Source organism: Synchiropus splendidus, chromosome 9 (assembly GCF_027744825.2).
Source record: "Synchiropus splendidus isolate RoL2022-P1 chromosome 9, RoL_Sspl_1.0, whole genome shotgun sequence".
Classification (NCBI taxonomy): domain Eukaryota; kingdom Metazoa; phylum Chordata; class Actinopteri; order Syngnathiformes; family Callionymidae; genus Synchiropus; species Synchiropus splendidus.
In genome coordinates, this window is record NC_071342.1 from 20,302,314 (window position 1) to 20,323,113 (window position 20,800).

Sequence of the window (20,800 nt, forward strand, 5' to 3'; positions counted from 1 at the left end):
CTTTATCTCTGCATCCTGTAACTTCTCCTTCACTTGGCTCCGTCTCATTCACACACATGTACTTTGTCTTACTGCTGCTCACCTTCACTCCTTCATACCTCCACCTCTCTGTAACTCTGTAAATGTGACTGATAGACGTTCCTGCAAAAAGATATATTGGAATAATATCATCGTTTTTGTCATTGCCAAAAGCTTTTGTTGACAATTCCCCCCAATTGAAGTTGATCTGAAGAAGAAGAAGCCATGGTGGGGAAGTGATGGTGATGGTGGGAGGAGGTCTCCTCACTGAAAGTCTACCAGATGCCTTCAGCTTCTCTGCCAGCTTTGATGGTTTGGAACATGCAGGTGAAGCTGCGATAGAGACAGATGCTGAAGTTTTTATGGCTTCACCGCAGCAACAGCTTGACCATTGACCTCACACTTGTAACTGACGTGTTCCAAAGATCCAGTGACACACAGTTGCAGACTGACAAAAGCCACATTTCAAAATGGGCAGGCAAACTGGGTTAGGAAACACACTGGGGATCAAACCTCTAACAGAATTAGTGTCGCTCCAAAAAGAGAGCGGATGAAGGGAACCCAACCACAAGATGCTGATGCCACTACATTTATCTCCACGAATGCACAATCCGGAGTCGGGTGAGATGAATCATTAATGCGCAGTTGGCGGAAAAGTGATGGAAAAGCTCTTTTATATTATGTATTAAAGAGCAGCACGGTGCGGAAAGTGGGTTCTATTCAGATTGCGAGAACTGAGCCAAGCAACTAAGTTTTCACACTCGGAGAACAGGATGGGCTTCTGGCCACGAAAAAAAAAAGAAAAATGATGAATTTATATTTCGGAATCTTGCATTCAGCCCAGCGGCGTCACAGCCTCTCCGTCTTTTCATTACCTTTTTCAAGAAAAAAAAAGAAACGCTACGCGGCTTCAATCTCCCATCCTGCCGCTCCTGTATCATATCCAATCCACAACTAATTTTATGGACACAATGTTCCCTTTGTGACACCTAATTGTCGGCAAGAATGTTATTATAACGCTGGTAATCCTTTTGACACGTATGTCACAAATTGGGAGCCGTTTCTTCGCAGAATGAAAAGGCAATTTACAGGAAGCAAATTGGATGATGGCAAGCAGATTTGTGATGCCATGGGTTTCACTGCTGTAATGGATTTCATGCACCAGACTGTGAGATGAGTGCCATTAGCCGCTGGCTCTGGAGACTCGCGGTCACTCCTCCGCGGCAAATGGCAGCATTTCGATATAATTCAATTTGAACTCACCGTGTCCTGCTGCTCGCTCACAAGTTTACGCGTTTAACCCCGCTAGTCAACAGGTTCAGCGGTGTCCTTAGCACGTGAGCGCCTTTACTGCAGCTAATGGACGTCTGTGTTCACAGGAGCCTCCCGGGGCCACCAGAGAAGCCACCCAGCTCAGCCCAGGGGTCAGCGTTTCTGAATATGCCTGTCAGAGACAGACAAGCCTGGAAAATAAAAATGATATCTTCACGGTGAGCTGCTCATTCTCCACTTTAAGCGTGTGCTTTGACAGTGACCTGCTTGGAAAAGGAGATAATATCTGAAGCAAAACAACCAACCACCACCCATGCTATGGTTTTCATTGATTTTTATTTGGTACTTAGTGTTGAGTTGTTTATTTGAAGGAATCAGATGGTGGCACTGTTGTTGCTCTTTTTTTTACATCGCTTTACTAATGGGCCTGTGAGTCAATGAATGAACATGGTACTGTAAAAGCGCGGATCTGATTGGTCAACCTGCCGTGACCTGTCGCCAATGTTAGGATATTTCAGCTTGATATTTCAATGGAACTAGTGATGGGTCTATGAGGTTTCATGACACAGTATTGAAGGGTCGATGAGGTTTCATGAAAGAGTATTGAAGGGTCGATGAGGTTTCATGAAAGAGTATTGAAGGGTCGATGAGGTTTCATGACACAGTATTGAAGGGTCGATGAGGTTTCATGACACAGTGTTGAAGGGTCGATGAGGTTTCATGACACAGTATTGAAGGGTCGATGAGGTTTCATGACACAGTATTGAAGGGTTGATGAGGTTTCATGACACAGTATTGAAGGGTCAATGAGGTTTCATGACACAGTATTGAAGGGTAGGTGAGGTTTCATGAAGCAGTGACCTGGTTTTCAGAGGCCACCAGGTGGCACCATCTGCTGTATAATGTTAGGACTTGAACAACAAATTAAATAAAACCTCACATCATTTCTAAACCAAGAGCGCCATCTAGTGGCCTCTGGAAATTAGGACACTGTTTCATCGACCCTCCAATACTGTTTCAGGATACCTCATCGACCCGTCACTACTAGAAACTTGTCGGCCTTGTCCAGACTTGTAGGGTAAGTGGTGGGACTGAACTGAATTGGCGTCACGTTGAGGACCATTTATTTGGGTCATTTATATATGTACAGTATCATGGGCCATTCAAAGGGAAATCAGTTTCACAAACTGAGCTTTATGCTCTGTGAAATATTGGGCAGTAAACTGCTCCCCAACCCAGCCGTCTATACACGCTAAAACGTTGGCCCATGAAGGTTTCGCGGCTGGCCTTGTTCAGCTGGTGTCTGGAAATGTTCAGCCCAAGAGAATGGTCGAAGGTCAGTGGCCTCCGTCAAAGCCCCTGAACCTCCAAAACAGTCTGACAGCACTGAAGTGGTGCGACGAGCGCGGCTCTTTTCTTGTCACATCAAAGTATCTGAAGAGGAGATTTCCGAGGCCAAAAAGTCTCATGTCTGCGTGACGTTGGTCCCCCGGAGGCCAACCTGTTTGTGATGTAAAAATCTGTTCTGCTCTAATTGGACGGCTGGTCAGCGGTGCGACACCGCTCCCCGCCAAATACGTGAACCTGCAAAGGAGCGGCATCTGCAGCGGCGACAGCTGACGTGCCCAGCAACCCTGGCACCGCGCTGGCACGGACGAGCCTCCAGGCGCCGCTCTCCGCACCAAGATGGACGACGGACAGACGTGACACTCCCCTCGAGCTGCCACGAGTCTGTCCCTCCGCCATCTGCTGGGCGTTGAGGGAGAATAATAGAGTCCCTGAAGTGTTGTTGCCGCTGATTGCTTTGGATGACGGCGGCGTTTGCTAGGAAAGGAAACTTGTGTTATTAGACGAGCGAGGAAGCAGGAACAATAGATCCCCGCAGGGCCACGATGTATCAGTCAAACAAACAATGAACCTCCCCGCTAATCCTGGAGAGCAGTGATTAAATTAGGATGCAATACCGAGCGCCATTCTGATGAGCGGATTAGTCATCGATGGCTGAATTCTAATGAACACAATGTTCAAATTTGTCCAAACGGAGGATGGAAAACACTGTGATCTTGGAAGGCGGTGATGGGGAAAAAAAAGATATTTTTCACTGTTTGTAAATGTGAATTTCCCACAACCCAGCGGGGGTATTTTAGGCGACTTGAACAAGCCGTCACCTGGTTAATAACTCATACAAATTCAATATACGAAAACACAATGTACTTCTGTACAAATAACTTGTTACGTTATATTGGAGAGAGCGCGCCAACTTGTTTCATTCACGTGCAAAACGGCAGAATTCAGATGGAGAATTGGAAAAAATGTTCAATTCAATAGTTACATTTTCTTTTTTTGACACAACAATATCTAAATAAAATAATAATACAAAATTTTTTTTAATGCTGTAAGTGTCAGACTCAGACCTGAGTCATGTCTCAACACAATCTAGCAGGGTTTGCTCTGGACCAATTACAGCAGAGTGGGCGTGCTGTTGGTGGGCGGGGCTTAAGCAACATTTTTTTTTCAGCAGTATTTTCAACAGCCTCTCTAGCAAAGCATCTGTATACATCCACCTGTAACCGCTACGTCTCCCATGACTTCGTAACGTCAACGTGTGAATCACTGTCTGCAAGTCAGAATATTGCGGACGGCAAAGTCTGTGCGCATTTAACGCTGTGATCAAGTGCCTTCTCCTCAAAATAATACCACATGTGGCTAAGCTATACGTTTTACTCAGCCCTCGTAGTACGGAAGTGACATGCATGTGTTTATTTTTTTGGATGTCACACACATGACTTAGCTTTTTTTTAGCCCGGGAGAACAGTTATCTCAAGATAACAGTTGTCTGGTGATAATTCTTATCTCATCATTATCAGATTTTGCGATTAAATGTCGTAGGAGGACAAGCGTCATGGACCGAGAGTGGTTGATCAGCTTTTTACTTCATTGAGGCGTGACTCATGACATGACATGGATCATCTATACGCCTTAGCCACATGTGGTATTATTTCGAGCAAAACGCACTTTATCAGATCCTTAAAGCGCAGCGACTTGTTCTATATTCTGACTTCTAGACAGTGACTGAGAACAACTGATGATCAGTTACGAAGCCATGGGAAACATAGTGGCTACAGGAGGATGTCTATAATACTTTTCCAGAGAGGCAGCTACGGATGCGCTGATATTTGTGGTTGTATCTCGAGATAAAAATGATCTCGAAATAAAAATTATCTTGAGATAATTGTTATCGTGGGAAGTCATGCACGTCGCATCCAAGAAAAATAAACACATGCATGTCCCTTCCAGGCCTCCGTAGGCTTCCATGAAGAGTAAGAAAATGATTTTTTCAACAGTAAGAAAAGAGCAAACATCTATTTACAAAATGTGTTCCATTTATCCTGCGGGAAAAATAATGACTCTTGAATGCAATAGACAGCATGTTTCCCAGCACACATAAATATCCGAGCCCATGTAGGAAGTAATCCTATTTAAATTGGTCAACCATCAGATCAGCCGTCACCGACTGACCTGCAGGAATCTCATTAAAACGGAGGGGTATTAGCAAAAACACAATTTGGTGCCATTCATTTGTATCGCTGCGCTGCCAGAGCAGCATGCTGCGAGTGGCGTATTCCGCGTGAAACATGAGAAATGACGGTGCGTGGCTGTGGCAGCGTGGAGACCTGCTGATGACTTTCCCAAAGAGTTACTAAGCAGAGCCCAGGGCCTGTGAGGCGTCAGGGCTGCGGCCACGTCCCTTCCTACAAGAACGACGGCTGTAATAACTGTGCGCACCTTGGCACGTCTCACCTGGAAGGGAGCGCTTCTTTCCGCGGCATGAACTCCTTAATAAGCATGTGGCTTCTCCAGCCCCGTGATGAAGGCGTCCTGCTGGAGACGACACCAGCGGTTGATCAGAAAGACCCGCTTTTGCAACAGGGAGAATCGCACGAGAACCAAACACCCAAAGGTCAGACGTCCCTCCCGACTGCAGCCGTCTGTGAGAACATGATACGGAAAGATGTCGTGCTACATTTCCGGCTGCGCTAATGAGACGTCGGCTATTGATCTGTGGTGGGGAAACATCCCTCATCTCTTCTGCGGGCTGCTGGCTCCCGCCGTAATGATTTAGTACATGTCTAATGTGTAAACACGACACAGTTGACATTGTTGTTTTTACCTCTCTCATCACTTAATAGCCTCTCAATTAACATTTCAGTAAATCAGGGGAACATATCGGAGCGGATATCTTCAACCAGCACAGTCAATGTGGCGCTGCTTTACCGGCCTGGTGGGATAAATAAGGACAGAAAGTGAAGCAGGGGCAACTAGGATCCACGTCTCTGTTAAACCGGCTAAATCTTAGCCTCAAGCCAAGAGCACGCTGGTGGGTAGGTGTAGAGAGTGACAGAGCTGCAGTACCGGTCACATTCTTTCGGCAACAGGCATAGTAACACTGGACCTGGATAGATATCAGATATCAGAATCAGCTGTATTGCTAGTGTCCGTGTGTCAGTGAGGACCCCACCAACTAGGAAAGTGCTTTGCTATATACAGTGGTGCCTCAATCTTTCTTTTGAGATTTTTTTGCTTCAGATTTCGAACGAAAATCCAGAACTCGAACGCCCCCGAAAAAAGCGGAAAAACATAATGTGTGCAGACCGATCAGCTGACCCACGAGGCGCTTTGTTATTGTGTATGACGCAGCCTCTGTATGCAGACGTGTCCCGTTAGCTCCTTTTACTGGCTGTTTTTTCTTCATACTGAGGTGTAAAACCTTTCCTGTCTCCACACTGGACCGTGGTAGAGTGTCACAGGGGAGGTGCTGGAGCTCCACTCCAGGGTTTGATGTCCTGTTGTGGGCTGGAGCTGGGACAGGGATGAGGCGAGTCTGGGACAGAGCGTGACTTGGTTTATGACTTTGTCACAGCCAAACTGCACAGAAGCGCACATTCAGAGCTGGACACGCACCGGGCACCTCTTCACTTCTGGAGAGACGTCACTCACTCGGCAACCCCTCCCACATGCAGCGGCCACACACATAGAGGAACAGCCACCTGCAGCAGACACTCTACTTTCACTCCTACAAAAGCCTAGTTTAAGGCTCAGAACACATTATTTCTTCTTCCATTCATTGTAATGGGAAAAATCCATTCAGATTTCAAACAATTCGCTTCTCGAACGGCCGCCTGGAACGGATTGTGGTCGATATATATATATATGGGGATTCGATTACCAACAATAATCTAGTTAATTTTGTGATTTGTGATTAATTAATCTCAGTTAATAGCAGTTTAATGTATAAGAATATTTGCCACAAGAAGCCACAGTTTTCAATTTGAATGAATTTGGTACATGACTGACCCATACATGCATTTAAACAACAAAATATTGTTTGTTTTGCATCAGTTTGACAATAGCAACATAAATCATGATGGTGACTATATTCAAGTTTTTATATCACCTTATTTAAACTAAAGCTCTTGTGTGAGATATATTCAATATGTAAATATTTGTATTTGTATAAGTTCTTCAAAGGTGACTGGTCCACCAGTGTTGCAGTTCCCTGCAATATTGCTGTGAAATGCAACATCATCTTGAACGAACACATCCTCAGACGTGATGGTCTGGACTGGTGCTTCCGCAGAAATTTCGCCTGAGAATCAGACCAAACGTCCCCTGAGGGCGTGGACATGTCAGCCATCTTAACAGGGGGAAGCACGTGTTGATGGAGGAGGCAGCAGAGAAGAGTCATCCACACCAGCACCCCGCGATGTGTCAATCACACGCTGCCCTTTTTTCCCCGCAGCAACACACAATCGATATCCTCCTCCGTGCTCCCGCCGATAGCCCCGCCCCGCCTCTCCTTCATGCTTGACAACACAACTTTTCCCGGATAAACTCAACCCAAAAAATGGAGGTTTGTGTCTGGTTTGATTGACGGTGGGAATCGAATTCCTTTTCTATGGCAGCACGGACACGCGGTGCGAGCCGGACTAATGAAGGAGGCGAGACATCCTGAATTTGCTTCCCTTCAAGGGTCGTATCGATAGATCCGGCATCACAGACGGGGAGCACTGGAGCTTACATGTAGGACATCGATTCCCACCGTCCCCCCGGGGAGTTCACATCTACTGCTTAAACTGCAGCAGGAAGTTGAGCGGAGCAGCACAGGCTTCGCTCTTCTCTCCAAAGTCTCATTTATTTAGACGTGAAACAGACGAGCCACGAATTGACTGCCGAACATTAGATGTATAGTCTTTTATACAAAACAAGGAATTGCTGTCAATGGACAAGAACTATGTCCAACACACAATTGCAAGTAATATAATATAATAACAAATAATTACAGTTCCATCATACACTTTTTAGTCTTAATACATGTTACTTTAGCTCTCAGGTTTTTTATTATTATCATTATTTTTTGTTTTGCTGGTGTCATCTGACAAAAAAAAAAAAAAATTTATATATATATATACGAGAGTTTCAGGCTTTTTTGTCATCAATTTTCAGTTGTGAAAAAATGTGGTCATTTTGTACTTTTGCTGCTGTTTTGTGCAATGTTCCCTGCAGCTTTGTTTAAGAAATATATATAAAAATGAGTAATGCATTTTAGAAAATAAACAGACACATATCCTTTTTTAAATTATGCTCATTATTAACGTCTTTTTTTCTTTGAAAGTCTTTTTTTCATACAGTAAAAATATGTTTTTCATCAATGCTACAAATCCGTGCCATGTTAATACGTTGAAAACGTTTTTTTTCTTTAAAAAAAAAAAATCATCATTTAACGTATATTTTTTCATTTTCTCCTCATACCATATGTCATATTACAACTGAATTATTTATCAATTTATGTTTCATATTTAGTTACCTCCACCTCAAACGTTGTCAGGAATAGAATAGTCAAAATCTGAAGAATGTGTTGTGTTGATGACACATTTGTTGTTCTATTCCTCCCCTTCTTTCAACTTTATTAGAAAATTTCAAAAAAATAAAACTGATACACATATATATGAAGTATTTTAAAGTATTTTTTAAATTTTGAATATCATCGCATTAATGTATTAAACATTGAAGTATTTTCCCCCTGTTCTGCAAATCTGTGTCATGTATGTTTTAAATACTTTTTAAAAATTATTATTTTTTGTTTTACAAAAAATAAGATTAAAAAAATCTGGTTTGATGTGATGCACACCATACGCCATGTCAAATTTGAACATATATCTAGTTTCATATCCAGTGGTCCCCCCCCCCTGCCCTGTTTTCGTGACCGCTCGTGGAGCACAGAACGAAGCGGTCGCTGTGCGAGCGTGACTCACTGGCACAGCCCTGATATTCGGTGGTGGGGGGTAAATCGGAGCTCTATATCAACGTCTCCTGGTGCCGGTGCTCCCCAGCAGTCTTAACTCCTCATTAATTTAGCGAACACATAGACGGGCGGCTCATGAGCCTGCAGCGATGACGCCATGCGGCTGCTGCAATAACAGGACAGTTGACAGACTAGCAGGGCCGCGGAAGTGTGTCTCTGTGTGTGTGTGTGTTACAGCTACAATTATAATTCCAGCAACTCGTGAAATAATTACCTGTCACACGTTCAGCGTGTTAAATGTCCCGAACATGGCGGGTGGGGCGGCAGCAGCCGGGGAGAACAGGCTCTCGGAAATGAAGAGAGCAGTGGCTCGAGAACTCTCTTGGATGAGACCTCTGATATCACATCCATCTCTGTGTTTCTATCACGATCTCCATCGCACTGAAGTGTGGAAAAGATGCAGAGGTCAAGAGTGTGTTTGGTGAGGAGCTACTTGAGAATGGTGTCGGCCCCGGGGCCTTGTGGCAGTTTCGACCACCAGGGAGGAGACATCCAGACCTGATGACTAGATGCTGGAGCCACCTCAAATGATTCCTCTGAATGACTGAGCATCTGTCTCTCTACCCTCAAACTCTGGTCAGAAAACAAGCCGACTCTGATCTCATCTCCAACCCAGACGGGACATTCCATTCTTTTCCAAACTGGGATCCTTGACTCGGTTCATCCTGGCTGAGAAACAAAACTCAGTGCTGATGCGACTCAATACTCAGTTAAAATCCCACTTGAACTTGGGCTCCCACCTCGAATCACCTGCGCGGACATCAGCGCGCCCTCTCCCCTCTCGCCCCCTTCTCCCTGGTGCATGCAGGGCAGGAGGCGCTGCTGCGTGTGTGAGCTGCATGCGGTGTGCGTTTGTCTGTGAGGTAAAGGTCGGTCTCGCTCCACGGGCCCTAGCAAGCGGGTCAGCGCTTCTTCTGGTGAGCTGCTGCACAGTCTGCTTCTCAGATGAGAGTCTGTGTGGCTACACTGACCTCCGAGGAAGGCCGCTGCACAAACATGACCTCGGCTCACTCCCCGTCAGTCCAGCGCAGATGAGATCTCACATTTCACACTCTGTTGGTTTCATTACTGTCATGGATCAGCATCTGCACAATTGCTCAGAAGACTCCCACCCAGATGGGATCCCACCATAGACGTTCTGCACAAGGACATTCAAATGAAAAAGCAGCCTGAATGTGTGACAGAGCAACTCATTGACTGATATGAGTGTCTTCTAAAATGATACTGGTCTGCTATTGAACACAAAAGTATGTGTCTGTTAGGAAATATTTACGTTCGAAAATATGCCCAGGCCCAGTCTCCCCAGGCCCCGCCCACTCTACTGAGATTGGTCAGGAGGAAACCTTCAGCCAGCCTCTGCTGCTGCCGCATAGTCACACGTTTGTAAGTTAGAATCATTCGCAGCCAAAGCCCCACTTCCATGTCAGTGCAAACATGCTGTTGTCTCCTGACTCAACACCAGTGATAACTCCAGCATCGATCTTGGATTCTCTCCCCCAAATGAATAAAGACCGCTTTTGAGTTTAATACCGGTTAAATGAAATGAATGTAAATGTTTTCTTTGTGGAATATATATATTATTAAAAAACAAAACAATACAAAAAAAATCCACAATTTCTTCGGTCTCATTTGAGAATGAATCCAAGTTTGGAAATGAGTTTCTTTTGTATTATTGACATTTTCTGTCTGATTTAGATTTTTCAAATTCTTTTTTTAATCACTGGAATCTTTTATTGTATTTTTTTGCACATCCTGTGTTTTACAGAAACAAATTATTGCAATAATTTATAACACAATTATATATATATATATATATATTTTTATTTTTATTTTTTTGCTGGTATTGTCATGAGTTCATTTTTATTTTATTATTTTAGAATGACATTTGATACAAATATTGACATGACTCAACTTGCTAAAATATATACTAATTTTGCTAAATATTCTTCTGGTTTATTTCACAAAGAAATATTTCCCTTTTATGTTTCTAATGAGGAGCATCATTGTTTGGTTCATATGGTTTCATGTTTTTTAAACAGTATCCGCCTCATACATCTTTTGCCCTTTAGCCACCTACGTCTCAAGTGCTCCCTCGACCAGTTCACTCATATTCAGCTTTAAAAAAGACGGAGCTGAAATGTTCTGTATCTCTTCCTTTTCTGGCATGTTCAGGTTATGTTATTGCATCTCCTCATATTCAGGACTCAGTACAGTGTCTCCTTAACAGCTACATCTGGGCTGCGACCTGAGGGCAGCAGCTCTTCTCACTGCTCCGGGATGATCATTATCACTGTGAGTCTCAGTTATGGAAACGTAGGCGCAATGCTAAAACTACCTTAAAGCAGTTTTGGACTGGCTCCAGCTCAGACATTGGCTCAGCGAAGCCATACTGGAGGTCGAGGTGTATCTTTGGAACGTTTTCTGCAGTTTGTTTTGTTGTTGTTGTTGGCTTGCTGCTACTCTTCTGCAGCTCACTTCTTACATTCTGGCAACTCAACTTATCCATCCCTGCCCTGCATCTCGCCTGGTAGTTTGACGTATTCCCGTCACACTCCCTGTGAAGCGACTGGTTCAGGAATGACAGTAGGGCGTGCGATAGCTCTGATTCCTAAATCCCTTGCGACGCTGGTGGTGGCGGAACACGGGGCACATCGGGGGTCCAGAACTGTGCCAGAACGCTGCGTGAGTCTGCTAAGTGTGACAAATATAATCCCAAAATGTTCTTTGTGAACAAGCAAAATGCGGATTTAAGGTGTGCTGCTCTCTGTTATGGAATTACAGTTATTCCCTTTGAACTGGCATCTGCGACACACACATCGAACTTTCACTATCTTCTGTAGATACATTAGTAGCCTGTATGTGGAGGAGGACAAGTGAGGAGACAGAACAACAGATAATGGATGTTTCTTTTTCCCTCCATAACCTGCAAGAGTTTTGCCACACAATGATGCGGACGTTGCGCCATGTGTGCTACAGTACTACCTGATGTCTCCGCAAAACAAAAGATACATGCCGCTGCTGAGAGATGAAAGAGTGGTCGCAGAGATCGGTTCAAAGCTGTAGTTCACAACTACAGTATTTGGCACTAGATATAATAAATTGCTGACTCAAATCTTTCATTTTAATTCAGATTATAGTAAAAAAATGCCCCAAAAAAGAAAGAGAACAGTGCACCAAACCTCGGTTTCTGCCATTTCACGTGAGAAACCTGTCGTAGGAGGCTGGAAACCAGACATATTCTAGTGTGGAGCATATCAAAAATAACTCCCACAAAACACAGCAGCATTATCATAATAACCCACACAGGCTTGGAGAAATACACCTCAGGGTTTTTGGCAAGGCTTAGAGATATTCGACAATGAGCCTTCTGTAATGAGAGGGATATTTTGTGCAAACAACAGCTTCATTTTTTAATTGAGTGCATTTATTTATTTCATTTGTGGGAGACACATTTCGCTCTTCACGGCAGCAGCCGGCCAAAACGGAGTGGCTCGCTCCCTTGGAGTGCTTTCCAAAGTCAACATACATATTACCTGTTTCATTAGCGCCGGTGGAGCAAATCCCCCACGGTGGCTTGTTTCCCCGCCATTGGATCGCAGCTTATCACTCTTCTTGGGCCCAAATCAGCAGAGCGGCCCGGCAGGACTGGCTGCCAAATGTTCGGTTCCCTGCCAACGGTGTGTTTGCGATAAGTGTGACACTGAATTTGTTTTATGAAGTGCACGTCCTCACTCCTGCCTCTTCAAGTGCAATAGCTGTCCAATCTTGGTGGAGCACATTCCGAGCATCTGTCAGACTGTTATTTTCTCGTCGCTCGAGAGTGAAACTCCAAAATCTAATCTCAGCGAAAGGTCAGGGTTATAAAACAGTGTTTCTCTGCAAAAACTTGGCTTCGACGCCGCCATTTCTGATGACATTTGGCTCAATAAAATGCATATAATTCATATTTGAGATGATCCAAACAGCAACATTTGAATGTTCGAAATAATTTAGAGCAATACATTCCAGGTGTATTTTTATTGATGCAGAACCTGTCAAAACAAAAAAACAAAACATCCACACAGATGGATGGAGAGTGACGTTGCCAAATGAGGTGTTTGAGCCAAATGAGAGACAAAATAATAAAAAAAAAAAAACAACCATGAATATAAAGAAAAACGCATTTTTAAAAAGAGCGGAAACTTTGTGATGACATATTCAGCACTGTAGCAAACTGAAAATGAAAGTATGAATCAAAATAAAATCATAAAAATCCATTGCCACTTAACACTTGCATATCACCAAAATTGATTTCATTTTTTTCCTTAAGTTAGCAGCTAGAATATCTTTAATAACTATGTCAACCAGATGCATTTCACATTGAACAGTTAAATATAAGGTGATGATGTGATGATGGACATATACCATACAAGCTCCGCCCCTAATCTTCTGAGTAAAGCTAGGCATACACTCTGCGATTTTTGGCCCATTTTTGACACTTGATTTTTCACTATTTTGGAATTATTTTTTTTTGATCAAATGAACATTTTGCGACGAGAAGCGATTGAAGCAGCCTCACAATCTGATTCACCTCAACCTGTGGCAAGTCGACCGACTATTTTCCAGGGTTTCCTGTTAAATGAGAGGCACCATGCCCTCAGAATTGTGATGTCTTTTAAAAGAGGAAATTTCAGGTGATAAAACAAAGTACAAACATCGAAATAAGTGGAAAACACGATGCACATCATGGAGCTCTACGTGGTTATGATGGTTTCCGGCATGTTTGTAATGAAAGAAATCCCAGAGGGAACGTCATGATAACTAAATGGCAGGAACACGTCCTAGCGGAACTAAAGTTCCTGGACATCTGAAGAGATGGACCAGGTGAAGACAGCTACAGAATAGCATGGGAATCAATCCTCATGATTTGACATCGGTGTTTTTATTGTCATCAATGCCAAAACTCCCCCTTTACTTCTATCCTTTTGTTGTTTGTTTCTCTATTGGCTTTCTTCCGTTCTAGTCTCCAGTTCTTCTGGCTACTTCTGCACCTTGCACAAGAGTCTGACATGTCGTATATGGACTTAGAGTGTGAGCAGTCAGATCACTTTGCAGAAGAGTGTCTGAACAGGAATACAATTCATGCGTACAGTATGAGCAGCAGCTGAATACTGAGATTGAAAATAAGTGTATACTGGTGATGGGTCAATGAGGTATCATGAAACAGTTTTGAAGGGTTGATGAAACAGTGCTCTAATTCTCAGTTCTAATTCTTAGAAATGTTGTGAGGTTTAAATGAATTACTTGTTCAAGTCCAAACATTTTAAAGCAGGCAGCGCCATCTGGTGGCCTCCGACAATCTGGACACTGTTTCATGAAACCTCATGGACCCATCACCAGTGTCGACCCTGCTGTGAGAGGCTATAGAACAGTGATCTTGTGCAGAACCTACTCCAAGACACCAGGTGTCACTTCTATCAGTCGAAGCCACTGTAGTGAAGAGTGTTTGTAGCAGTGAATTCAATGAGTAAATGAGGCAGAATGAGGCAAAATGACAGTCTCTGTATTGAGGCAGTGAACAAATGAGTGGAGGATGGCGACGGAAATCAATGTCCGTTGCCACGATCGGGTGAGATCATCGACAAAATGATCAAGAGGTCAAGTAAAATGCCTCCCTGCGATGGTTCATCACCTGAAGACACGTCTTAGAGCGAATGACTCACTTCCTGTTCCGACTCACTCTCATGGATGAAGGATCACGCGCTCCTTGGAACAACAGTAGATAGTTTGGATCACTCACACCCCAACATATCGTACGACCACTCGATGGTCAGTGAATGCATCATCTAAATGAAGGTCGCCTGAAGGACAAGCCTGATGTGATTGAGGGGATGAAGCAGTCATTTTCATCAAGTGCTGCAGCTGCAGTTAAAGAAAAAAGGATGTAGCTCAAAAATCCACCACTTCATTTGTTCATATCTCTTGAACACAAGTAGCTTGGAGTCTGACTCTTGACTATTTTTTTTGTTTTTGGCCTGAAAACATCAGACATGAATGCGAAACTACTTCCATATCGCCAACTCGTTCTCCTCCTCCACCAGCTACTTCTCTCTCAACCTTCACCTGTCCTTGATCTTTCATCCCTGCAGGACGCTTTTGAAGTACTGGCCGAGAGCTACGAATTCAATGAGATGGAAGGACCATGTTTGGCCTTCAGGAGAGCCGCGTCCGTCTTGAAGAGTCTGCCCCGGGCGGTGAGGAGTATGGGGGCCACAGAGGGCCTGCCCTGCCTGGGGGAGCACACCAAGACAGTCATGCAGGTAACTCGCCGACCTTTTGGATCAACAAACACGACTAAGTCATTCCCTTTTGTTTTCCACTTTCTTATTCCCTCATTTAATTCTACAGCATTAAACGTCCTGTTTATGACATTTCAGCGATGTGTGAGTCTAATTTAATAAAACACAAAAAGAGCAGACCAAAATATATTACAGAGAGACTGTCAAATGTACATGTTACTGTGACGTCCCTAAAGGCACCGTAGCTACATCCCATTCAATTCCTAAATAACATAAATATCGGCAAACTGTAGACAAACTTAGCAGGCCATCGTATCTCAGCAGAACGTACGTAAAGAGACAGAAACGAGAGGGAAAAAAAACAGCGTAAAGAAAGTGCCCTGACATGCCTGTGAACATCAGAGTGATGCTTTGTCAACAGCTGCCGAGCTGCTCACTTCTCACTGAACATTCAAAGAGATTTCAACCTTGTGACATGAAAGACTGGGATCACTGAGTTGGAGATGACTTGTTGGGTGTGTGTGTGTGTGAGGCGTGTGTGTCAGTGTTGGCTTGAGCGTGGAGCACGAGTTCAGAAAATCGAATTATATGCTCTACATGTCTACATTGAATAGTCAAAATACACACACACACATGTATATATATATATACTGTATATATATATATAAGAAGTATGTTTTTGTTATGTGTGAAGTTCATGAAAATTCCTTTCATTGTTGTTGGTTTTCTAGTTTTATTTTGGGAGCTATTACTTTGTTTTTGTTCGGGGACTTTTATTTTGAAGGGCAACGCTCTGCATTGTGATGGAAGTTCTGTCTTTTTCGCTGTGGGTGAGCAGTGGTTGTGTTGAGTGTCTGGTGACTGTGTTGTCACCTGAAACCTGAATGGACACATTCTGTTGGAGATAAATTAAAAAATAAATAAATAAATAATAAAAAAAAAAAAAAATATATATATATATATATATATATATATATATATATATATATATATATATATATATATATATATATATATCCCTCATGACCTAGCCAAAATCCACCTTTTGGAACATTGACACCAGAAAGGAAGCATTTCACTTCATTGAAACACCAAAGTCTGCTTGCAAATAGTCGTTGTTTGACGCTTGGGGAGTGAAACTGTGATGTTTTTAACAGGTACTACAGGTGATGCTACAGTTATACACCAAATAGGATTTACATCGAGGAGCTATTGGTGCTGTTGAATCTCATTCTAGTTTGATTTGATGCATTTACACTCCCATTACAGACTCCTGTCAAGGTCATGGTCAAGTTTATTTATATTGGTTGGGGTTGGGGACAAAAAAACTGATGTAAAATAAAAGTTAAAGTAGTAAATAAAAAATAATACTAGAAAAAAGGTGGGTCTTCAACTTGGTCTGTGCACCTCCAATGTTCGGAGGGAGACAGTCAGGAAGCTGTAGCAGGAATGTTGAGCAAACACATGAGTAAAAGCTGTAATTTCAACACTGAAACACTGAATCTCAACATCATTTATGCTGAGTGACACAATTCAAAAAGTGGAGTTTGTTGCTTGTTTAGGAGTGATAGAGAAGTTTCCTAACATGTGGCATCGCAACATAAGGATCTCTTGATGTTGCATTCAACAACAATCAGACATGTTGAAGTTGACTCTGATGCCTGATCTTTGGCAGGAGATCCTTCAGTACGGTCGCTCCTTGAAAGTGGAAAGCGTTCTCACCAATGAGAGGTATCAAACATTGAAGGTCAGTGGAAAAATCACCCGTGAGCTTTGCCACCTTCTCTATACTTTTCCTCCTGGTTCCTATCCCCATCATGTATCTAACTTGGGAGGCTCGGACTCTCTTTGTTCCTCCGTCAATTCGCAACGTCAAAATGAATGTCTGGCACTCTGCTGCTGGACGACATCACCTTCATCAGAAACAAGAGGGTCAGTCTGTCCCCAGATCGTGGGCTGCAGCATCTCCACTAGGAAACCCGGCGGACCATTATGCTCTGCGATGAAAAACCCCACAATTCTCTGTGACGTCTGCAGGAGAGTATGTTCAAAAGTGCGCTGCAGGAAAACTGTATATTTGTGTGCTCTACTGTTTAGACAAGAAAACTATTTTGTCTCTGTTTAGCTTTCATGGAATTTCTGGACCTCTGCAATTGGTCATGTAGGGGACAACCAAGTTGGAAAAACTGAAGCTTTTGTTTGGCGGAAAAAGCGACTCTTTCCTCGGACTCGAGGCAGCATCTGCACCCAGGCTTATCACTGCTCTCAGGTCCCCCTGGAAGCCTGCTTGAGACCAGAGTCCGCTCAGCTCTGACAGCCAAGACCCCTTCTTGGAGGCCAGCTGGTCCACATGAGCCCTCGCACTTCCCCTGCTGGCTCCTGCAGCACCCAGCTTCCCTGGAGACCAAGGGCCGAGAAGCCACGTTCCTCAGTAGAGGGCCATGTTATTCCAAGCCCAAAACTGGAACTTCATGAAGCCAAATGGCATGGTTTATAGTTTTGTGAGGACTGGGGGACCTTCAACTTGTCTGGGCGCTGGTCCCAGTCCCGGGGCCGTCTGCTTCAAACAAAAATGCCAAAGTCAATGACACAGAAATCCTAAAGCCCCTTGAATTGTTTGAAAGCAGCTTCTTTTCAATAGTTTTCTGGTGGATGGAATCAGCTTACCTTCATATGGCTTCTGCTTTTGCTTTGCGTTACATACAGTGCTGCCATGAGTCTTGATTCTGCTTGAAGTTTCGCCTTTCTTGCTCCAATTTGGAAGCGCCAGACATATGTGATACAAGGGATTAGATCCTAGAGTTTCTCTAGTTTTTCATGTTGCTTCTGTGTTATTTGTCTGTCTCAACACCACCTCATTTCCTCGCAGCTGTTCACAAGCGTGTTCGGAGTCGGACCGAAGACGGCGGACAAGTGGTACCGCAGAGGGCTTCGCTCCTTCGCTGACGTTCACTCTGAGCCCACCATTCAACTGAACAAGATGCAACAAAGCGGTACATCATCATCCGCCGCACAAGCTTCAACACTCAAAGGCCTAATTGTTAAAACTCCCCGGGGTTCTGTTCCTCATTCGGGGCTTTGTCCATTCAAAGTCCCTCTGGAGGCTTTCGACACTGGGCTTTAGCAGTGATGTGCGTTCTCTGAAGTGAGATGAGGCCTGTGGGGAGCTCGACAAAAGCACAATAAAAAGAGCAGCGGGGCGTTTTTGATAAATAAAAAGTCAATAAATGTGTTCAAACGCGACCGTGAAGGGGAAAGTCAATGTGAAATTTACATGAACACTCCTGCTACTGAAAGACCACCAGAGGCCTCACAGATAAAGGGAGTTAAAACATTAGCGCCACAAGTTAACTAGCAAAGAACACAGTTTGCTTATTCAAGCAGTAAGATTTGAGGTGATTCTCCAAGTCGACAAGTTTCCATTCAGAGGTTTAGTCTCTACTTTTGGTCACACTAGATTAGGGAACATTTATTTGCCTGAATATACAACTTATTCATATGTGGCATATTGGTCAATAATTGATAATTCTATAATGTTGAATACTGTCTTGTTAAGTCTGAGTAGACTTTACCCTGGAATAGTCAACGAAAGTACACTCTGAACAACACCATAATACTTATGTACTGACCGTACATAAGTATGTATGCAAGTATATGATTTATGTATGGACATTGATGTGAATACAGTTTCATTTTTGAACTGCAGTTGTAGTTCTTTGAGCCAAAACAGTTGCCAAATTTGCCAAAAATCGGTTGTGGATGAGCTAATTTCTTTTGAACTCAAACTGAGGTGAACTCAAACACAAACATCGTACATCGTAGCAGGTCTTTGTTCTAACCGATGAACTCCCTCCCACCTTGTGAATTTAGAATCAGCTGTTGTCAGTCTGCTTGTTTGTGGACTGGTAACAGCAAACCCAACAGTTGCTTCAAGGAGGAGTTGAACCCTCAACCCACTGTGGTCACTACCAATCCTCACGGTGTTGTGTCTACCACCCATGTGTGAACAGCTCTTACTATTTCAGGGATGATCTGCTGTGTTCAGTGACCTCATGCTAACAGACAGATTGGTGTTATAAACACCCTCTGGAGAAAAGCAGATGTCTGCCTTTTAAAATATGAATTGAATTGCGCTCCCTTGTAACGTCTGCTCACGCTAAACAGCAATATTTAGCGTGGAATCCATACATCAGATTTACAGCAAGATATGAGAGTTAAAATCATCTGAATGGGTCGACATGCAGCGATGTCAGATGTGTCGCTGTCATCCGGTGACAGAGATAGAAGGCCCGTCGAGGATCATCGACGGAGAAACGACTTTTCATTCATATCTCTCTTCTGCATCTGCTTTTGCCTCCGAATGTAATGCATTGTATTTCATAAAGCCCCGCATTTTGCATTCATGTAATTCCTCCACTTCCTGTTTGATGATAAATCATGCTGACAGACATTTTCATCAAACCTAGTCGCTATCCATCATTCCGGGGCGGGCACAATGCAAGATCTTGTATCAACCAAGCCGCGGCATCTTCTGCCCGTATTAATGATTTACTGTAGAAATGGAAAGTCAGAAATCAGCAGGACTGAAAATGACCCATCAGTCACGCGCGCGCCGGCAGACGTGGCTTCTGTATCGCACGTTTTCTCGCTTTTAATTCACCCCGACGCACCACTTCCCCAGAACAAATGGCGATGATTGATGGCTGGCTCCCAGACTAATGCCTGCGTGTTCGTCTCCCCGCAGGTTTCCTGTATTATGGAGACATCTCCAGGGCTGTCAGCAAAGCGGAGGCCCGGGCCCTGGGGGGAGTTATTGACAAAGCTGTCCGCATGATCACGTCCAGTGGCGTAGTCTCGCTGACAGGTGGCTTTCGCAGGTACAAGACTTGTTTCCTCCTTAAATTGCTGACATGTTTGTGGGAATGGAACCTCACTTTTACCAAACCAGTAATGCACAAGGGAACGGTCTCTTGAGATCCACCTCTTCAGGAGCACAAGACGCAGATTGCTGTCGTCCATTCACAGTACCAGCGTTGGACTTTCTTTGAGTGATTCTCCTCATGTCTTTTTAAGGCATTAGCTTCATTTCACTAAGACAGAAGGGATTATTCTGGACTCACAAGTGAAACATCAGCTCTGGTCTCAGGCTTGAACTTGACCTGGTCCAAACCTTGGCTCCAAACACGCAGAAGTGCACTAGGATCCTTGTCTCTTTGAATATCAAAATAAGAACAAAAGACGGATCAGTCCTTCCACAAGGAGATCTTACATTTGCTTTTGTCCTAATGCGTTTTCAGTCACCGTCTCTGACAATAAAACAGGGTCCAACAGTCGGGAAATTTGAAAACGGATCCATATCTCTGCGTGTAAAACAGATCCACATCTTTCTGTAAACAAACCGCCGCCACGTCTCTCTCTGAAGGTCGACACTCCACCACAACAAAGGCAAACTACACAGTAGTGCTTGTTCGGCAACAGCTGTTCAGCTTAACGTCAATATTAACATAACATTTTGAGATTCTCTTCCATGATAATAAACAGCACACGGACGTTTTGAACACAGTCGTGCTGTGGACTTAACAGTTAAAGCACACCCTCGACAGAGAAGTCGGTCACAGACAGGAGCTTTCAAGCAAACGTTTATGACGACTCAAACCACTGTCAAGCAACACTTTATGGAATTGAAATGCATATTAATTCATTCTGGTGACCACCAAAATGCTTCTGACACCACCGGCATGGAAAAACATTCAGAAATGTATGGCTGTGTGTCCCAATACTCCTCAGACCACTTGAAATGATGCCTTCAAAACCGAGGGAGTTCCGGAGCTGACTTGAAACCAAGTGGGAATATGAAGTGTGGGGAGAT

The 20,800-nt window shown here is 43.7% G+C and overlaps 1 protein-coding gene across 1 annotated transcript in view; it reads left to right on the forward strand.

Annotated features, from left to right (window-relative positions):
* dntt (deoxynucleotidyltransferase, terminal) overlaps positions 1-20,800 on the forward strand; it is an 83,320-nt gene that overhangs the window by 11,826 nt on the left and 50,694 nt on the right. The window contains exons 3-7 of the mRNA XM_053875462.1: positions 1,398-1,508; positions 14,782-14,952; positions 16,607-16,678; positions 17,801-17,924; positions 19,676-19,808. Coding sequence (XP_053731437.1) covers positions 1,398-1,508; positions 14,782-14,952; positions 16,607-16,678; positions 17,801-17,924; positions 19,676-19,808 — 611 coding nt within the window. The remainder of the gene's footprint in view (positions 1-1,397; positions 1,509-14,781; positions 14,953-16,606; positions 16,679-17,800; positions 17,925-19,675; positions 19,809-20,800) is intronic.